Source organism: Onychomys torridus, chromosome 6 (assembly GCF_903995425.1).
Source record: "Onychomys torridus chromosome 6, mOncTor1.1, whole genome shotgun sequence".
NCBI lineage: Eukaryota > Metazoa > Chordata > Mammalia > Rodentia > Cricetidae > Onychomys > Onychomys torridus.
This window is the reverse complement of record NC_050448.1, coordinates 103,252,872-103,274,206: the sequence shown is the minus strand read 5'-3', so window position 1 is coordinate 103,274,206 and position 21,335 is coordinate 103,252,872. Positions and strand designations below refer to the sequence as shown.

Sequence of the window (21,335 nt, the reverse complement as noted above, 5' to 3'; positions counted from 1 at the left end):
CAGGGAAAGACAGTTTCCTCTAAGAGTGCAGCCCCTGGTAAGTCAACCATGCTCCCGTAGAAGACCACCATCCAATAGACAGGTCATCCAGGCAAAAGTAAATGGAGAAATGCTGGAGGAAAATGACGTCATAAATCAAATGGACCTTGCAGAAGTTTATATAACATTTCACCCAAACACAAAAGGAGATAACTTCTCAGCACCTCATAGAACCTTCTCCGAAGCTGACCACATACATGTACACAAAACAAGTCTCTACAGTTATGAGGAAATTGAAACAACACCCTGCATCCTGTCTGTCTACCATAAGTTAAAGCTGGATGTCAACAACAACAGAAACAACAGAACGCATACAAACTCATGGAAACTCAACAACTCTCTACTGAATGAAAAATGGGTCAAGAAATGAAGAAAAAAAATGTTAATGCTTTAGAAACGAATGAAAATGAAAATGCAGCCTTCCCAAACCTGTGGAACACAATGAAGGTGGTTCTGAGAGGCAAGTTCATAACACTAAATAGCTACATAAATACATTGGAGACATCTCGTATTAGTAACTTAACAGCACACCTGGAAAACTCTAGAACAAAAAAGAAATCACACCCAAAAGGAGTAGACAACTGGAACTAATCAAACTCATGGCTGAACTCAATAAACTAGAAAATAAAAATCAATGAAACAAAGGTTGGTTCTTTGAGAAAAATCAGTAAGACTGATAGTCCTTTGTCAAGTTAACTAAAAGATGGAGAGAAGATCCAAATTAGTAACATTAGAGACAAAGGGGGGCGTATAACAACAGAAAGAAAATATTCAGGCAATCGGGGCCAGCTGGTACCCTTTAAATCTGGACTTTGGAATGTAGGGCACTTTAGTATCCCTGAGAGGAGGAGGAAACGGAAGAGGAGTAGATGACTGCCTTCAGGACTCCAGGGACAGACTCACCAAGGCTTCTGCCTCTAGCAAGGGAAGGAGCCTTACTACACTACTGCAGGCAGAGGGAACTCAACCCCGTCTCAGTCAACAAGACTCCACAGTGCAGTCAGCTGCCTCACCACAGCCACCTAATCTTCGACAGAGATGTCAAAAACTGCATGAGAAAAAACATAGTATCTTCAACAAATGGAGCTGGTAACACTAGATGGAGTTCCACAGGCTTTGAACAGAATGAATTGTCATCCCTCTCTCACCCTAAACAAGGCAAAAATCAGTTCACAATGTACCAAAGACCTTAATGCAAAACCTGTAACTCTGAAATTTCTGGGGAAAACACAGGCAAGATACTGAACCCAGGACCCTGTGCAGGCACAGCAAGTGTTCTGCCTCTCAGCTACACCTCTAGCTCAAGACCTCACTGAGTACTGCTGCTCTTTGTATGCGATCTTTTAAAACACTGAGAAGTCCTTCTTGTTGGGAAAAATTGTGCCCAAGGGGGAGGGAGGAGCAGGAGGAAGAATGGGAGGGGGGGACTGTGGTTGGTACGTAAAATTTAAAAAAAAAAAAAAAAAAAAAAAAAAGAATTGTGCCCAAAAGTCAACTTCTGGATAACTGCAAAACTGAACTGGATCTTCTGAGGTGACAATGACTCCCCCTTTTGGCTGATCAGAAGCTGCTAGTCTTGCTTCCCACCGCATCTCATTGTTAGCCTTTGTGTGAGGCTTTAATTGGTATGACCTAATGATGTGCTCGAATTTTTTATAATAGGCCTAGAATTTTAGTCTTCATTTAAAAGGCAAATGACTTGGTTTTGCCTGAAGTATTTAGAGGGTTTTAACTGAAACGTTAAAAATTGTCTTTATTATTCATTATTAATCCGATGTGGGGAGTCAGTGCCATGGGGGTGGGGGTAGGGCTTTTGCTATGGTATGTATGTTGGAAGTCAGAGGTCAGCTTTGTGAAATCAGTTTCCCCCTTCCCCTCTTAGGTGTGTTGTGGAGATTAAACTGGGGTCACTAGGCCTACAACAATAAACAGTTTACCAGCAGAACCATCTCACAGTTCCCAACACGTTTGCTATAAAATGTAAATTTTCATATATAAATGTTTAGACAACTTGATAGAATTTGTCTGAGGAGGGGAAGACAGCTGTTGATTAATTTCTGTAGCTGCTGCCATTTGCTGTCTCCGTTCTAGGGAAGTTGCCTCAGAAGGCATGGCTGTAGTTAGATTTTTCCTGCCTGACCCACAGTCAGGACAAATCTCTCTCACCGGCCAGTCCCACAGACACTCAGAACCAACCAAGTAAACACACAGAAACTTACATTGTTTACAAACTGTATGGCCATGGCAGGCTTCTTGTTATCTACTTCTTCTATCTTAAATTAACCCATTTCTATTAATCTATACTTTGCCACGTGGCTCATGGCTTACCAGTACCTTATATCATTCTTGTCATGGCAGCAGCTGGAGACGTCTCCACCCAGCCTTCCGCTTCCCACAATTCTCCTTCTCCTTGTCCTGCCTACCCTATCCTTCCTGCCTGGCTACTGGCCAATCAGCACTTTATTTATCTTAACCAATCAGAGCAACACATTTGACATACAGAACATCCCACAGCACATGGCAGCCCTTGCTAATTCAGCAATAAACATAGGAGAGTGAGCTCTCTCAGCCAAGGACCAGACAGTTGACATCTCAGGCTTCACCAACTACATGACCTCTGATGCAGCTTCTTAAATCTTCGAATAAAGCACAAAATCAGCCCATGGTGGAAAAGATGACTACTGGGGTCGGGGATTTAGCTCAGTGGTAGAGTGCTTGCCTAGCACATGCAAGGCCCTGGGTTCGATCCTCCGCTCCACAAAAAAAAAAAAAAGAAAGAAAAAGGAAAAGATGACTACTGTCACATTCCAACAAAACCATCTCTCAACACTGAAATTGAAAGCCATTACATTTCACTGAATTTTAATAATTAGTGTATTTCTTTTTGGGCAAAAATGAGCCTTAGTTTTTGAGCTATGCAAAGTGGGTTGTGAGCTAGATAGCCAAGGACCAGAGCTGCCCATCTTTGAGTCTGTGTCTCCCATTTGGACATACAGCCTGAGTTCCAGCCACATTTTCAGTAGTCTCCAGTTCATCCTGCTGTGAAGATCCTGAGGCACCTTAAACCAAAACCCCTTTACAACTAACTCCTAACATATGTCTCATCCAGGCCATCTGTCTGCCTGTGGAAAACCACTATTTCTGTTCATGGCACTTCATCTCCCAGTCTCCAGGGCTGACGATCGGAACTCGTGGTACTCTAACTCAGGACCTGCGTCAAGTTCTGCCTTGTTCTGAGAATGTCTTTGCTTTCCATCCTCATCTCCAGCATCTGAGCTGAGACCTTTGTTTCCCAGTCTGCACTGTTGCTGCGGCCCTGCCTTTGGTGTCTTTCCCCCAGGTATCCAGCATGGCTGTAGTTGGCAACACAAGTCCTAAAATGCTTCTCCAAAGTGTCACTGTAGAACTGTAAAGCTTTGTATGACTTTATTATTTACCAGATAGATACAAACAATTCCAATTGGTAGTGAAGGCCATTGAGGCATTATCTCAACTGTGTTCCTGGTCTTGCCTCATTCTAAAAGCCAACAATTTCACTAAGGAAGTGTTGGGCTGTCCTCTGAATACACTGTCACAATAACAAGCAAAAATAACCAGACTGCATTGTTTGCACATTGTTTACATTGCTCCAGCTGCACAGGGCCCTGGGTTCAACATCTTGCCTGTGTTTCTCCCAGACTGCATTGTGGTATTGGTCCAGTTCTCACATAAAGATAGAAGATAAAACTGCGTGGCAAAGTATTCTGAAGCAATCCCTTCAAAGAACAGACATACCCTTCTTTGTAAAGTTTTACACAGGATGAAACTATCAACTAAGGCCTGTCTTCACTACAGGGAAAGATGTTGCTAACAGCCTTTCTAGAATGCAGGTACTTGGGTGGAGCCTAAGCACTGATCCCTCCACACTAGTCTGAGCACTATGCATCCTCTCCATAGTATGAAGAGACTCTCCTTCATAACTACATATTCCCAGTTGTTGGTTATATTCCTATACGTAGCATCTGACAGAAATAAAGACAGGCCCTGGTGTATGAGGACATCATGACACCTACCACATACACACCCTCTGGAAAATGTTCCTGGAAGAAATACTCCAACAAGAAGAAAAAAAAATACTCCTAGAGGCTTTGAGAGCTGTAGAAAATAAGGTTACATAAAGCCTTGCTTTATTGTAGTGAAATTTTTGCACATGTCTACGTGTATCAAAGCTTAAAAAATTGTGTGCCTTAAACATGAGTAGCTACTCAGAGAGTAAGGCTGGTCTCAGCCTTGGGCTGAGAAGCTTCTTTTCACAATGTATTAATGTAGAGATTCCTAAGTGGTTAAAGTGCTGAGAATAAGTTACTTACTGTTGAACGCTCAGCTTTAAAGAGAACATCTATACCACCCTCTCCAGGGCCCAGTGAGCATTGCAGAAGAGAGAGGTAAAAATATAAGAGCTAGAGGCTGGGGTGCTATGAAATGCTGTCTTCCAGATATAACAGGATCATTGCAACATGAACACATAGGAGCTGTGGATACCTACCCAAGATTGGGCCCATTAGCATAGCATTGTGGATGGGGGAGGGGCTCATGAGGCCCCAACCCTCTCTAAGGAACTTAATAGTTGCCAAGGGGGAGGGTATCATTTTTAGTGATAGAGCCAGTAATTAACCAGTAAATAACCCACCACTTATGCACATATGAGCAACCCTAAATAAAATCAGCAGGTCAAACAGAAAATGACAGAAAAGCAGGAGGGAGATTAGTGAGGAAGGAAAGAAGGGAGGTCAGCATAGAGGGATCATAAGAGAGGGCAATGGGGATTGCGATACATTTTGCACATACCATATACTGATTATAATGCATCGTATATATGCTTGTATGAAACTGTCAAAAACTTTAACATGTGAATATCTTATTTTTGTCAATTATATCTCAGTAAAATCTTAATGCTTAGTCATGCCTTTTTGAAAAATTAATTTGGTTTTTTTAGGGGGGCGTGCAGGAGGCACACACATACCACAGTATCGCATGGAGAGCTTGAAGGAAGAAAGCTTGTAGGAAGGAGAGCTTGTCGGAAGGAGAGCTTGTCGGAAGGAGAGCTTGTAGGAAGCAGCCCTCTCCTTCCACCATGTGGGATCTGGGGGCAAATTCAGGTCACCAGACTAGGCAGCAAGCACCCTTGCCATCTGATTCATCTTGCCAGCCTAGTACTAGTATTGCCAATGACAGAATTCCCTATAAAGAATATTGCACTGTACGCAGTATTGCCATTATCACTCATCATGGTGATACTCATGCCATACCAATCCAGGAGGTTGTTCATGTCATAAACATGATGTAGCTTGCCAAGGGGCAGGAGGTTCCTGTTTAGGGAGTAACTACTGCAGGCCAGAGTTTGGGTGATACATATACATCATTCTACTGACTGATTTTTTTCACTAGATTTTTATTGGATGTTTTAAAACATAGTACTGTTTCATTCCTCCTTCTTGCTACATAGAGAGGGTTGAAAGACGTGTTCTGTAAAGTGCTGGTCAGAAAATATTTCAAGTTCTTGCATAAATTAATAAATGAGCATTGCTATGTTCCAATACAACATTATTTATAAAACAGGAAGACGTGGCTGTAGTTTGTCGACTTCTGTCATGAAACAGTTGTTCTCAAACCTGAGAACATTAACACCTTCTGGGAAACTTACAAAACTCCCCATGGAGATCAGACTAGACCGACCAATATTGTAAAGGTAGATTTCAGTACTGACTGGCCTTTTTTGTTTGGTTGGTTTGGGGTTTGTTGTTGCTGATGCTGTTGTTTTGAGACAGAGTTTCTTTGTAACAGAGCCCTGGCTGTCTCTGAACTCACTCTGTAGGCCAGGCTGCCCTCAAACTCACAGATATCCACCTGCCTCTGCCTCTTGAGTGCTGGGGTGAAAGGTGTGTGCCACCATGACCAGTCTGATTGGACTTCTAGAGTCCCATTTTCTAAGGAACTTCTAAGATGGCATTAAAGTATTTTATAATTGATAAGCTATTCTAAGTTAGTATAGAAATCAGTGTACAGATTTGAAGATTTAAAATGCATTTTGTAGGGGTTGGGGATTTAGCTCAGTGGTAGAGCGCTTGCCTACATCAAATCTGCAATGTGTATCTTATTCATCAACACTCTAGTAATTCCCAATGCTTTGCAGACTTTGACATCTCATCACTGCAATCTTTTGTTTGACACAGATGTCCCTACTCTAATGATTCCTCTCTTTTAGCCAAGATTTGATTCAGGGAAGGGTTAATAACTACCCCACCAACTCAATAGTAGTCAGGTGACTTGTGGCCTAGGGATGTATTTAGCTTAGTGGCAGAGGACTTGCCTAGCATGTGGGAGCCCCTGGGTTAAACCTCAATTCTATAAAAGAAAAAAAAATTGACCTTGTTAAATTTTTCCAATCCTCAAATTATTGCCAAATTATTTACATAGAGACCATTAGCTTTTTATTGACATTTCATATTTAGTTAAGTTAAACCCATTCATTCCTAGGAATATTTGCAGGGAAGATGAGCATGTATTTCCTTTATTAGATGTCTTTGGTGATTTTCAACAAGGGACAATATTGATCTCCAGGGGACACAAAATGACTATCTGAAGAAAGTTTGGGTTGTCACAGGGGAAGGTATGTGTAGCTGCCATCTCTTGAGTGGAGCCCAAGGATGCTACTAAACACCCCTCGGTGTACAGGACAGCCCGAGTGACAAAGGATCATTCGGTCCAGACACTAATGCTAAGATTGAGATGTCCTGCACTAGAGACTATATATACATCCTAAAGTTACCAGATTACATTGAAATTACATTAAACCACATTTTTACTAATAGAAAAAGCTCACAATGTAAATTTCACGATTCCAATGAACACCTCCTTTATTGATCTATTTTGTTCAACATTCTACGATTTCTAAATTATGCTGTTATTTTCTAATAATAAGGTTAACTTTCCTCTTAAGGTAAATGTCCTGTTCTCTGACCCCAGATAAGTTTATTTCGGGGAACACACAATATTTCGGGAACACAATACCACATTTCCCCTGTTTTTGTCTAAAATTAAAAAAAGCTTATAACAACTACAAGAAAAATCATATCCACTAAGTATATACAATATACACAGTCAAGATTACATTAATGATGTCTAGTCCATTAAGATTTGACAGAATCAGGCGAAAAACTCCATTAATATATAACAATGTTCAGTCCAGTAACATTTGATAAACTCAGACAAAAACATTTTTGTTACTTCTCCTTTGTAAAACAAGTAGTTCCATTTTAAAATAATTTTTTCTTTTCATAATAGATTCAGTAATCTACCTTGTCATTTTTATATCTTTCCCTTTTTCTTTTTAGTGTAGATTCAATGATGTACCCATTTATCCTATTATTTCTTCATCTTTTTTCTCAGGGTAGATTCAGTGATCTACCTCATATCTATATTCTCCTTTTTCTTTTTTAAACAAAAACTCTATTTTTGGGTTAATTGTCAAGTCCTGTATCATTTGTCCAGCTGCTGCCTAATGAGAAAGTACAGGGCTTGTTTCAAGTCCTTGTTCAAGTAGTCTGTCAGGCTGGATCATCTCAGCTAGCCATCTCAAAATTGTCCTAATTTTGCAGTCTAAAGTCGATCTTTCCGTGGTGTTAATCAGCTTAATGGCTTTACCATAGTCCACATGAATTCATCTTTGTTGGGTCCCATCATCCTTTTGAAGATTCCAAAGTCACTGTTAGGCGTGGTCATGGTTCCCTTTAGATTTTTTTAAATTTTTATTTATTTGTTTGTTTGTTTGTTTGTTTGTTTTGTGCCTCCTCTGTGGTTTGGAGCAATCACAGTCTGATAAATGTCTGTTTGTCTCTCGGAACCATGAGTATTCTTCCCTAGTAGAGAAAATCTTCACAGCAATTTCTCCCCACCATTTGTCTTGCCAAACTTTTCCAAACTGACCTTTGCCGATGCTTTCTTGTAACAAGATGGCCCTGGCAATTCTTCTCTGAACAAACAGCAGTAAACACTTTGTCCCAGGTAGCAGCATCACCTCAGTCACCAACTCGATGGGAAGGAGCCGGCAACTCGGAGCAGCAGCTGCTGCCTCCATGGTCCCACTGCCACCGTTTGTGTCTGGGCCCAGGCTGATGCTTCTCCTTAGTAAGCCTCCTAGGCTGGCCTCAAACTCAGGATCCTCCTGCCTTTGCCTTCTTCAGTAATTCCATCTAGCGTGTACCACCATAACCAGCTAAGTGTAGCTCAGGCCTGAGATGGGGCTCACAAGGCCACAGGTAAGAGGTTTTTTTGTGAATTTGTACCACGAACGTTGGGCGTCAGATGTAGTAGGAATCTTAATAGGTCTTATTAATAAAATCAAACCTGAGGCCAGTTATTGGGGTGAATGCTGGAAGATTGGAGAAGCAGAACAAGCCACACTTTCCTCACCTCGCCAGTTCCTCAGCTGGTCTTGTTTCCTCAGTCTGCAAGCCTCTGAGTCCTCATCCAGAATGGGTCTCAGCTGAACTGTGCTGCTCAAAGCCTAAGTGCTTAACCAGCCAAATGTTGCTGGTTTCTGGTTTTCTCGCCTTATATATCTTTCTACTTTCTGCTATCACTCCCTGGGATTAAAGGCTGGATTTCTGGGATTAAAGGCATGTGTCACCATGCCTGGCTGTTTCTAATGTGGCCTTGAACTCAGAGATCCAGAGGTATTTCTGTCTCTGAAATACTAGGATTTAAAGGCATGCGCTACCACTGCCTATTCTCATGTTTATTATTGTGGCCGTCATGTTCTCTGACTCCAGTTAAGTTTATTTCGGGGAACATACAATATTTCAGGGAACACAATACCACAGGTAAACAGCAGTGGCTTGTGTGTATCCACTTTCAGTGCTCTGCATTTGTCCTTTCCTAGAACCTGGATGTCCTTCTGCAGCTGTCTCCTGGAGGCTGGTGTGCTCCCAGGAGCATTTGGTTTGGTTTGGGTTTTGTTTCGTTGTAGTAAAGCTCTGTTTCCTGTGTTTGCTGGAAAGTGTGCTTGCCTTCACTTGTCAAAGCTCTGTCCCCTCCATCTAGTTGATGGAATCCATCAGTCTCCTCTCCCCGCCCTTTGAATGACTGCAGCCCCCCTTTAGAGATACTGCTTTCTTTGTTTGGGAGTAGTTTTGTTTTGTTTTGTGGTACTGGGTCAGGATCCAGCCAGGAAGAGTGCTGTCAAGGGCCCTTCTCTGAAGTCAAACTGCTAACCCTCAGATGCTGTTCTTACTGCTGTTTCTCCTACAGTGGATTTTCCTCCTGTGTTGTGGGTTTTTCTTTGTCTCCTTATGTGTTTTTTGTTATTTTGGGGTTTTTGATTTCGCTGTTAACTTTTCTTTCTCTCTTTTTTTAAATAGATTTATCGTTACATGGTGCATAGAGTTTATATTTATCCTGTTAGAGTACATTGAGGACTCTTAAATCTATGGCTTGGCGTTTTATCAAATAACAATGATTCGTCTGCACTGGATGTGGGGGTGCACACCTGTAGTCTCTGCACTTGGGAGGAAAGGCTGGACAGTCAAGAGTTCAAAGGCAGCTTCCTCTACAGATGGAGCTCAAGACCCAACTGCTACACGAGTCCCTAACTGGGGAGAAAGAGAAAAGCTAAGTAAAACGAACCCCAGTTCTTTACCATGGTTTTCAAATCCCTTTTCCTCTCCACTCTCTTCTGCTTCTGGATCCACGCCCGGGTTCCCTGTCCCCTGACGCGGCCTCCGGGCGGCCTCCATACCACCATCAGTTCCCTGTCCCTTGTGCTCTCTCCATCTGCAGTGAGCTGCTCTCAAGTGAATTACGCCTTTACATTTTCACCCTTCGATCTGCCGGGAGCTAAACTGGTATGTTCTTTGCGTTTTTAGAAGAGAAGCAGAACCGATTCTTAATTCACAGCTTGCTTGCTTGCTTTGTGGCATTTCTATTTTCTCTCCTCAAATACCATGTATCTTAACCTACTATGCCCATGTGGTTCACGGGGTTGTAACCTCTCTGCCAACCTCTTCCACAGTCTCGCAATGAGGTCTATGTCCAAAGGACACCTTCACTGTCTATGTTTTCTCTTCCTTTCTACTTATTCTTGTGCCCATTTTAAAACCTTTAATCAGTTGCCAGTGTCTAAAAGGCCACATTAAAGATAAAGTGTACTTCTGTTTTGTTTTCTCTATCATTCCTAAGGAGTAAGGCTCTTCTTTTTTTCCTTTGATGTGAAGGCAATTATTCCAATTCTCCCTACATTCATGTTGAACAGACTTGAGCCACATTTATTTAGGCTTTAATTCACCTGTAATTTGCCTAATACTCAAACAATAGCTGTGTCCTTGGAGTGTTTGTTTGGTGTTTTCATTTTGTTTTGATTTTACAGCTCAAAGGAGGGGGTTACAGTTTCACAGTTTTGACTCAAGGCCACGTTCGGTCACTGGGTCCAAGAATGGAAGAGCTATGGGATGTGAAGAACGTGTATCTATCTCATCTGCTGCCCTACCTGTCTTCTATTCTTGTTTTCCTGACGATCCTGGGACGATGTGTGGGAAAAGAAGTGTTTCATTTTCAAATCTCCCGAGTATTCTGCTTACCTCATGCATTATTACACATGACCCCAGGTTTTGTAGGTAGGTCTAAATCTGAAAAATGAAAAAAACTTGAACTGAAATCAAACAGTAGTATTTGAAATGAGAAGAAATGTTTAACTAGGATCAAGGATTGCATGAATCAGACTGGCTAGGACCCCATGGCAAGGAGCAGTTCTGATCACCGGTGTGCCGACTGGCACTGTGGATAGACGTGGTCCAAAACACTTTCCTAAGACTGCTCCCCATACTGTGGCCTGAAATCGGATTTGCAAAATTTTAAGTACCAGATATGTGATGAGTGGGGCACCAGTCAGAGACTGCTCCACACTGCCACCTACAGGAACCTGAAGATCTCTGAGAGACAGGTGAAGCGGGTTTTGCCACAGAAAAGAATTTCAGGAAGAGTCAGTAGTATAAACAGAGCTGGAGTTAATCTAAATAACAGATTCTAAGATGGATTTAAGCTCCAGGGATAATAGGAAAGGAGGTGCAGGGGAAAAGGTAAGATACATCTAAATGTGGGCCTCGGCTTCTCAGAGTTGCATTTAACTATCTTTACAGCAGTCAAGTACAAGTCAATCCTGTTTGGAGGCTTCTGAAGTTACTTTCAAAGAGTTATTAAGGAATTTAAATGAGATGATAGGGTGTCCCTGAGGTGCTCAGGACAGGATTATAGCTGATAAGGTAAAACCCTAGGTCATAGGATTATTACACAAGGGAGCTAAGACGTATTATTACTATAAATAAGGTTTATGGTCCTGTTCATGAGTTCCCAGAAAATTGCCAGAAAAGGAACAAGATCACACTTGAAGGTAATGCACGCTTAGGCCTTAGGTATGTCTGGTGGAATAGCACACAGACTCATGTGTTTCCATGCTTGAGTGGCACTATTAGGAGGCGTGGCCTTCTTGGAGGAAGTGTGTCACTGTGGGGGTGGGCTTTGAGGTGATAAATGCAAGCTATGCCCTGTGACACATTTCTGCTGCCTGCAGATCAAAATATAGAACTCTCAGCTCCTTCTCCAGCACCATGTCTGCCTGCACGCTGCTATGCTTCTCGCCATGATAAGGGACTAACCTTTGAACTGCAAGCCAGCCCCGTTAACTGTTTTCTTTTATAGGCATTGCCATGGTCATGGTGTGTCAATAAAACTCTAAGACAGGATGGTTAATTGCTCTTTTAGCATTCTTATTTGGAACACTTCTATATGAAAGGAACATAGTCTTTAGGTCATCAACCTCCAGAACAATTAATTGTTTTCAGCTGGCAAAAGGCTTCCAACTTCCACTTTGAAGTGAAGGGTTCTCTTCTCCCATATTCCTATAAGTCCCCCATCTTTCTATCCTGCCTCAAGACTATACAGAAGCTTTATCATTTTTTTTTTAGTCTCAGAGATAAATGCCAGATAACAGATATTTCTGCCACTATCCAAAGATTGATTAGATAGAAGGGAAGGATCATGGAATGTACCATTCAATGGAAAAACTGTTAAAATTGCACTGTAGGACAGGACACTGATGGTGGGAGATGATGAAATCATGTGAATGCTCTGGCTTTACCATGTTTGGTCTCAACTCCTCCCCTTTTGGGGGTTCAAGACTCTCCTGTTTTCAGGAGGATGGTGAAACCTGTGCTGTTTCTTGCCCTTCTTTGCCATGATGTCTGATGTGACACATGCACCATGCAGACTCTAACTGAATGGTTCTATGTGAGGATCTTCCAATGGAAGGCACTGCAGGGACATTCTTGGTGTAGAGGTAATATCCCCCTTTCTACTGTCCTATCCATATGACAGCAGGTGGATGAACAGAAAGATGTCTTGCCATGTTTCCCAAGTGGTGGGCACCCTCGTGCACAGTGTGTGGGTTCAATTGTTATCTTTCTCTGCTACCACAATGGAAGGGAGCATGTTTCCATGGCACCTATGAACAATCTCAGAAATTGGTGTCTGCCTTCAAGGAACTTCTGAATTTCTAAATTCCTTCCTTGTTTAGTGTCTAGGTGTGGTAGCTGTTCCCTGCAATAGCTACCTCTGTGTGACCTTAGAACTGCCTGCTAGCATTAAGCACCATTAACTGACTTAGTGATTCCCTGTACTAAATTCTCCCTGTTCTAATTAATAAAGTGGTTTCTGGCTTGGCATTTGTACATCCTAGTTCACAAATGAGTCTGTCAGATACGCTAAGCCTATAGGCTGAAGATGATGCCCCAACACTGCAGAAAAACCTCAGGTGACTGTCCATGCAGCTGGCTGTTTCTGTCAACTCACATTTTTTTTTTTTGGAAGCTGCTTGCATGCACTTCCTGTTTTTATTTTTTATTAGGTAGTATTATTTCCTCTGGGGTCTCTGAGGGAGTTGGAGATCAGTTAGTTATAGTTATAGTTTTCCTTGTTAAGAATTTCAGAAGAGAAACTCACTAAGAGGTGTAAGTGTATAAATTTGAAAGACGTTATAAGACAATTCTGTTAGTAATATTTGATTTGAGACAAACTCTGCCCAACAAATGCATTATGCCACTTACATAATCATTTGTGTGAATGCCTCTCTTGTAAAATGGAAATGCTTGGCACGCAAAGAGGGAAGCAAATCACCTAGTGTCTTGTACTGAATGATGTTGAGCAACTACACTCATTTACCACACACCCATAAGGCAGACAACAAGCTGCTAGTGATCCAGTTACATAATTACCTTTTGTGTCTTTAAACATACTTCCGTGAGCTTACTTTCTTTGAAAAGCACCAATGTAGTTCATTTCTGGTCTCCATGGGCATATGTATGCACGTGGCATGCACACATCTTGAAAAGAAATAACACAGAGTATTGTTTATTATTATCACCATTGTACCTTAAGCTACTTTCTCTCAACAGCAGTGTCTTACAAAACTACAGTGCAGCACAAACAAAGAGTATGCTGACATCCACAAAGCCAAAATGCAGACTTCCTCTCATGGATCCACTTCTCATTATCTGCCCCTAGCAGCCCTTTACTGTGCTTGCCATTGTATCACTCTGTCCTTTTTTAGAAGTTCCTGTGAGAATAATTATGCAATATGTAAACTTTGTAAATTAGTTTTTAATTTGGCATAATTTTCTGCAGACTCATTCTCTCAAGGTATGTTGATCAACATTATGGGTAATATCCACAGGATTCACGTACCAGCTTCCTTAAACATTTATAGTTCAATTTCAAAGATATTAATATTAATATTGATTTCAGGTACTGGAAGAGAGAAGGACAATGCAGTAACAATTTAAGTTTCAAACCATTAAGTCATTTCACTGGCACCCCCTACCTAAGCCAGTGAGTGTACTTGGATACCAAAGAGTCAAGTTCATTAGTTTAAGTACTAGGACTGAAATCCTGGTTGGTCTTGATGACAAGAACCACAAAATGACCCACTGAAAAACGTTTTATCATTGGTACTATTTTTTTAATGTAACTATTTCACTCGCAATAAAGTAGGTTAAGATGGTAAGATCTGGTTGGCAATGAGGCATATTTCCTACAGGACTAGGCATGTATGAAACTATGCCTTATATCCAATTAGGTTTCATTACACAGTCCTAGCTGGCCAGGTTCTGGCTCTGTAGACCAGGCTGGCCTCCAAATCATAATACTCCTACCTTCCGCTGTTAAGGCTACCTGGTGTTGGAAACTGGGTTTTAAAGCAGCATTTTAGGATATGGATTTTTCCCTTAAGGTTGCTCCACTTTGGGGCTGTATGTTTGAATTGGCAACGGCTAGTGCTCCTGAAAAACTCGCCCCCCCCCACTTTTTTTTTGCTGATTTCCTCTGATCTCAACTTCCCAACCTGAAATCACTTGAACTTTTAATTTTTTTTTTTTTTAAGGTAGGGTCTCAGGCAGCCCAGGATGACCTCCAACTTAACGTTCATCTGAGGATAACCCTGAAGTTAGGATTCTGCTTCCACCTCTCAAGTACTGAGATTGCAGATTTTCCACCACACTTCAACTAACTGAGCTACATCTCCAGCCTGGATCTTTCCGGGTTTTTTTTGTTGTTGTTTTTTAAACAAACAAACAAACAACAACAACAACAAAAACTGGCTAGTAGTGCACCATTAATGTCTCTCCACCACGCTGGCAGTATAAAGACTGCCACGCAAACGGGCATATTTGAAGAAAACCCTCTTCGTGTCGTCTAAGTAATGGCAATGAGTCCATACACAGCCTCCACCTCCAGCTACGGTGCAGTTCTGGAACCCACTCGCTGGGTGATACCCAACCCGCTGCTGCAGGCGGGAGGCTCGCACGCTTTAGGTACAAAGTTCGAAGGCTGGGCTTGCGTTCGAGGCTCCCCGTGGGATCCTCCCCGCTGGACAGCGACGAGGAAGCCAGAAACGGCACCGAGAGAAAGCAATTCGCCCTCTAGGATCAGGGTTCAACACACAGTACACAGAGCCCCAGGCAGCGCCTCCTGCCAGGCTGACACGGCCAACCCGGAAGCTGGAGGAAATGACGCACGCGCCGGCCGCCGGAAGCGGGGCCGCAGGAAGCGTGTCCAATGGGAGCACAGGAGCGGCAGGGGGGCGTGGCGGCACGGGCCTCCCGCGGCTGCCGGGGCGGTGACCGGCGCGGGCGGGTGGCGAGCAGGCCATGCGGACGGCTGGCGACCCGGGATCCCACGACCCTGCGCTCGTCCCTCGCGCCGCGGTAGCCCGGAGCCCGCGTGCCTAGCGGCGGCCTTTCTTCCCTGGATCGCCGCCTGCCGCGCTCCGGCCGGCGCGGATGCAGCTGCTCCGCCTGGGCTCGCGCTCGGGGCTGGAGGTGGAGCGGCGGGCGCCGGGCGGCATGCGATGGGGAACTGCTGCTGGACGCAGTGCTTCGGGCTGCTCCGCCGGGAAGCGGGTCGGCTGCAGCGAGCCGGCGGAGGGTAAGCGGCAGCGCGGGCCGTGGGAGGCCCGGCCGGGGATTGGCGGTGATGGTGCCTGCCGCCCCCGAGAACCCGCCTCGGGAGGCTGCGTCTCCAGTGTGCACCCGGCGTTGCCTCCTGGACACACCCTGCTTTGAGTTTGTTTAATGTCAAAGCTTCTGTCTTCTGTGTTTGATCTTCCTTTGGGCCTTAACAGAGCAGGTGAAAATCTGGCCCCGAGGTTGATGCCTCAGGTGAATTTTGAGTAGAAGTCACTTCTGCTCCAGGCTCTGATGAACTCTTGTTAGGTTAAAGAGCTGCCGGATCACAGTGCACTCTGGGCATTTAAGTAATTGGTGCGGCAGTATGGGATTCTTTTCCTAGTAATACTTAGAAATTTGGAAAGGATAGCATGCAGTGATTGCTTCTCGCATGCTTGGTAATCAAATTCAAGTATCACCGAACATCACTTCTCTTGTGTCAAAGCGGAATATGCTTAAGATTTTTCTCTCCACACCACCCAATAGCAAAATTTTTATGATTATTTCATTGTTATGCCTTTTATTTCCTAGAGTACTGGGGAGGGGGCATAGCACATAGCATTGATGCTGATTTTATTGTTACTGAGTATTCCCCCAGGCATTTAAACCTAGAATGGAAAATTTTAAGCCAAACACTTTATGTAAAGAACAAATTTATTTTTGTACTTTCTTAAGCATATTGCCAAGTTTTCAGCCGATAGCATTGTTTCATGAAGCTTTCAGCATACATACTGAAACCAAGGGATTTGTAAATAGAATCTTTGGGTCATGGAGACATTATAAAATGTGATTCACTAACCAGGCAGTATATGCCTGTGATACAAAATGACTAAGTCTTTACACTATGTAATCCCTAGGATCAGAGTGAATGGACTTAAAAGATTTCTGCTTAGTTTGGTATTTTGATTTTCCTGATTTCTATACTGTTACTGTCATAGGGATGTGACAGCTGTTTAATATTGTGATCCAAAATCATGCTGCTTCTAAGTTTTATGTGGTTCATGAACCCTTTCATTAAGCTATGCAAATAGGCTCACAAAAGAACTGATGTGCATCATCTTTGACTTTATTATTTTAAAGTGTTATTGCTTTGGAAGGTGTAACGTTCTAACTCTGGGAAGGAGTGTTTTGAATTCTGTGGTAGACAACATATTTGACTTAGGAGTACATTACCTGGGTTTTGTAAGGACCTTTTTTTTTTTTTAATTTTCCACAGTGATTATACAAACTACACTTTATATATCCTATTCATTAAAATTGTGGATTCTACTGGTTGAGCACGGGCTTGGCATCATAGGTTAGGAGTAACAGAAGGAAATGAGTGAGTCATGTGTACATTATCTGTAGATATGTCATAATGTATGGCTGTGAATCTGCTCTTCGATTTTGGTAGACACCTTGAGTAAGTCTGTGCTATGGATGCTGACATCTAAGACCACATGAGCATACCAATCGTGTTTCTTTTCATCTGTAAGCATTGGTTTCAACAATTCCCTTACTTGAATCTTCTGGTAAACTTGCTACTTAATAGTAATTCCTAGCAGTGTCTGGAATCATGCAGTTACTTAAACACAGTAAGATTAAACTGCCTTTCAGTTTAGTTGCTATGATGTTAGTCTTTTTTTTTCTTTTTTTACATGCATCTGGATATTTAATGGTTACTTCTAAAGTGAAAAAAATTGGGTAATCACAAAAGTTTACCTTAATTTTTATATTACTGTACTTATCATGGCTAGGGAAAAAAAAATAGGACATCCTAGGCTTTGTTAGACTCAATTAGGGTGGACTCCACAGGGTGCTTTGTCATTTGAGGCCTGATTTCTTAGCTTTGTAGATTTCCCAGGAGTCTCTCAAAATGAGATCACTTACTCTACACTACGCAGTCTCAACACTAGAATTACCAACTGTACTAGAATGTGCTTTTATATTTTATATGCTAGGATAACTGTTGACTAGTCAAAATATCAGTATAAGTGCTAAGGCAAGTTGGAGACCTTACTGCCAAGAAACAGAATATTGATATCCTAAGGGGTTAGCCTTCTACCAGCACAATTTGGAGAACTCCAAGTGCTGGCCTGTTCTGTTTCTCTGGACGATATTAGGAGAGAGAGAGAGAGAGAGAGAGAGAGAGAGAGAGAGAGAGAGAGAGAGAGAAACTTTTAACATGCCCCTGTCTAAAGTGATCTTGAACTTCTAATTGTTCTGCCTCCAACTCCCAAATTCTGGGATTGAAGTGTGTGCTTCCATGCCTGTTTCATGCAGTGCTAGGCTGAAATCCAACTGAGCTACATCCCCAGGCCTCCATGTTACTTGTTCTTAGATAGGTTCTTAGGAACCTTGTCATGCTTCGTTGTGTTGTGTTTTAATTCCTGTCTTTAGGTCACTGTAAAATTGCCCACACTTGGTCCACTTAAGTTGTATGACATATGCAAAGGTGTGATCATGTTTGGGGTGCTCTGTTTAACAGGCGTCAGCCCCTTGGATTCCAGCAGCAGACTTGCTTCGAGGTAGTACTTTACAGTGATTTGCTTTTCCTCTCCCAGTGAAAGGACTTTAGTGCCTCTCAAATATTTAGCTACTTCCTGTGTGCCAGGCAGTATTCTAAATACTACATGTTATCTTATTCATTCTTTCACACACTCCTGTCAAGTAGTAAGTGTTATCGATAATTGTGTACTCTATCCAAAATGCTTGAGACCAATTTCTCCCTTTTTAATAGGACTTTAGAATATTTCTATACACAACACTCTTAGACATGGGACCTGCGTTGTAGTTCATAAACACCCTTTACACTTGAAAGTGATTTCGTAGTATTTTTTGTCTGCCTATGGTTTTGCACTGTGTGCTTTAGACAGCACGTTGTCTTACTGTGTTACCCAGGCTGGCCTCATACTCTCCTGCAATTTGACCATCTTCTTGTCATGTGAAGTCAGGTGTGGAATTTCCACGTTGCAGCCTCCTGTTGGCCCACAAAAGGTTTTAGAGCCTGGAATATTTTGGATTTTGAACTTTTAGGTTAATGCCGCTCAACTTGTACTTGTGTTAGAGGCTGAAAACCAAAGCTTAGAGAGTTGGACTTGCCTAAGATAACAGCTGGAATTGTGGTCAAAGTCCCTCTGGAGGCCCTTGTCTCTAACTGGCAATAGCTCGTCACTTTTTATTCCGTGATAACATTCGGTTACCCTGTGTGTTGGTGAATTACCCTGGATGCTGTTGGTGAAGAACTTAGGGATAGCTCAACAACTTGACCCTGTCTCGTGTGATAAGCTTCTTGAAGCTGTGCCTCATCTCTGCGGCACCACTTCCGTCTTCTCCTTTCCTGTCTTTTTCCTGGCTAGCCTTACTCTTTCTAGCTGTCATACTCAGTCTTCTCCTTTTCTGTCTTTTTCCTTTCTAGCTGTCATAGTGGAGTCTTCTGGTGTCTTTATCTCACTAATTACCTTTACATGTGTACTGCCATCCCAAGGCAAGTTCAGCCTTTCCGGTTACTTCGGTCTCTCCCACTTCGTGCGCCTTCATGCTGGAGAGACGCTCTTGTCTAGATTTTGTTTGAGCCTCCCTTTCCACACATGGACTCTGTTCTGTGTTTGTCTAAAGTGTTGGCTTTCTCATCACCCAACTAGTGGCTTGTAATTGTTCTCCTTGTGGTAGGTGCATGTCATAGTAGTTGGGCTTTCTAAAACTACACTATATCATGTTTTTCCTTGTCTAATGACTTCGGCTGCTTTGTTTCCTAAAGCTAAATTTCTAGATCTTGTTTTTCTCCTGTGGCAACCTGATGAGTTCTGTGGAACTTATGCTTGTCATATATCCATTTTATTGTGTGCATGTCTGTGTTTGAGTATCTGTAACTTCACTTTGTATTCAGCCAAACACATCAATAAAAATAGACAAGAAACCTGGGCGGTGGTGGTGCACACCTTTAATCACAACACTTGGGAGGCAGAGCCAGGCAGATCTCTGAGTTCAAGGCCAGCCTGGTCTACAGAGCGAGATTCAGGCAAGCACCAAAGCTATACAGAGAAACCCTGTCTCGAAAAACAAAACAAAACAAAATAGACAAGAAAAAACATTTTTTTTCCCAGTGTACTTTGGGTAGTACCGTGAAACCCATGGCTTTATCTACTCCGTGTCCTGTTGAGTCTGTCTGCTCCTTCTGCATTCTGAAATCCTCTAATTGCTCACTTCCCATTGCTGTCAGATACAACTTTAAACCCATCCTGCGGTGCTGCACTCGTCCTTCCTTCCAGCCCTTTCTTCCTCCAGTTTCTAAAACCCTAGTCATTTCCATTCTTGTTTCCTACCTTCTATGTAGAAGACCAAGAGTCACCTGAGCCATGAACCTGAGGATCGTGATAGCCCTTCTTCCCCTCCGCCCCACTGTCTCTTCCAACCTCTGTGTCTCTGCTGGTTAGTTGTGTTTGCTTTCTTGTTGTTTTGTTTTTTGTTTTGTTTTGTTTTTTGTCAACATGACACAAACCTAGACATTCCCTGAGAAGAGGGAATCTCAATTGATGAATTTACTCTATCACATTGGCTTCTAGATTCCTCGTTTTAGTGCTTACCCTAATTCTAGGATGAAAGCTAAAATCTGGAAAACCTTTAATGTGTCTTTCCATGATTCTGCATTATTTCTTGCCTACTTTTTCTTTTCCTGTCTCTGTGTTACATTCTTCCTTGAATCCATTTCTTCCCTTTTCCCTTGGATAACACCTGCTTACTCATCTTTTCACTGGCAATTCGAGAATTTTTTCCAGCGTTTTCTCGAAGCATCACCAGCCCTCTGGAAATAAGAGCTCACAGCTCTGCTGAACAGTCTGTTCGTCTGAGTTCCACTTTCCCACTTAGCCTTCTGAGTACATGCATCTCAGGCCAGGCCGTGTCATGCTGATCTTGACTTCCTGTTAAATACCTGGCTCCCAGTTAAGTTCCTGGTCCATAGTAGATGTTAATACTTGTTGACTCCGTGGAAGTAGTTTCTTAAGTAGGTCACTGTTTTCACATCCTCCTGCCTATTGATCTCTGATACTTCTGAACCACCCTTTCCCATATCTGGGAATGTGCTGGTTCCTCCTCTTCAGGACTAAAACACAACCTGGTTTGTAATTTAACCTTTACATATACCTTCATTTGACTTGTGAGATTAATTTTTATTGATTTCCATGTTCTAAATATTAATACATTGCTTTGCCTGTCATTCAGTAACTTTGGGAAGGAAGAAAAAGAGAAGACTCAGTGTCACATGTGATATGAAGTCACATATCTCACTTTCCAAAAGCAGATGATGGGTGATTTGGGGTGCTGCAGACAGCATGGAAGCTGGAGGCCTGAGCTCCCTATTTGTCACTGGTTTCCTCTAGAGCATGCTCTTCTCTAGAGGCAGTGGTTGTTTGGGTTGTTTGTTTTCAGCCTATGTTTTCTGTCTTTGCCATGCACAAAGGGAAGACCTATCTCCACTGGTCTTGCAAAGCATAAAGATAATTTTCTGAATATCCATTCTAAAGTTCATCATTCAGAGGCACTGCTAATAGTAACTACTTTGACTTTACGATTACCAGTTCTGTAAAGGCCTCCATAGATACATAACCACTAGAAGAACACCATGCATCTACCAGTAGCTGCAACTGTAGATATAAAATGACATTGGTTAGGAGGAATTGGCTCCAATGCAAACTGTTACTGTCTTCTGTGTGCAAGCTAGTGACCCAGGAAAGCCAATTATTTGAGTCCCAGTACCTGGGTAGAAGACATTCAGGGTGTCAGCTCAAG

The 21,335-nt window shown here is 42.5% G+C and overlaps 1 protein-coding gene across 4 annotated transcripts in view; it reads left to right on the top strand.

Moving 5' to 3' along the window:
• Positions 1 to 15,192: 15,192 nt before the first annotated feature.
• The window catches only part of Ap1ar (adaptor related protein complex 1 associated regulatory protein), a 32,292-nt gene continuing 26,149 nt past the window's right edge, over positions 15,193 to 21,335 (top strand). For 3 of the 4 annotated variants that reach the window (XM_036190865.1, XM_036190863.1, XM_036190864.1), the window contains exon 1: positions 15,193 to 15,546. In XM_036190865.1, coding sequence (XP_036046758.1) covers positions 15,470 to 15,546 — 77 coding nt within the window. In that variant the 5' untranslated portion in view covers positions 15,193 to 15,469. The remainder of the gene's footprint in view (positions 15,547 to 21,335) is intronic. The other variant, XM_036190866.1, reaches the window with a different exon arrangement.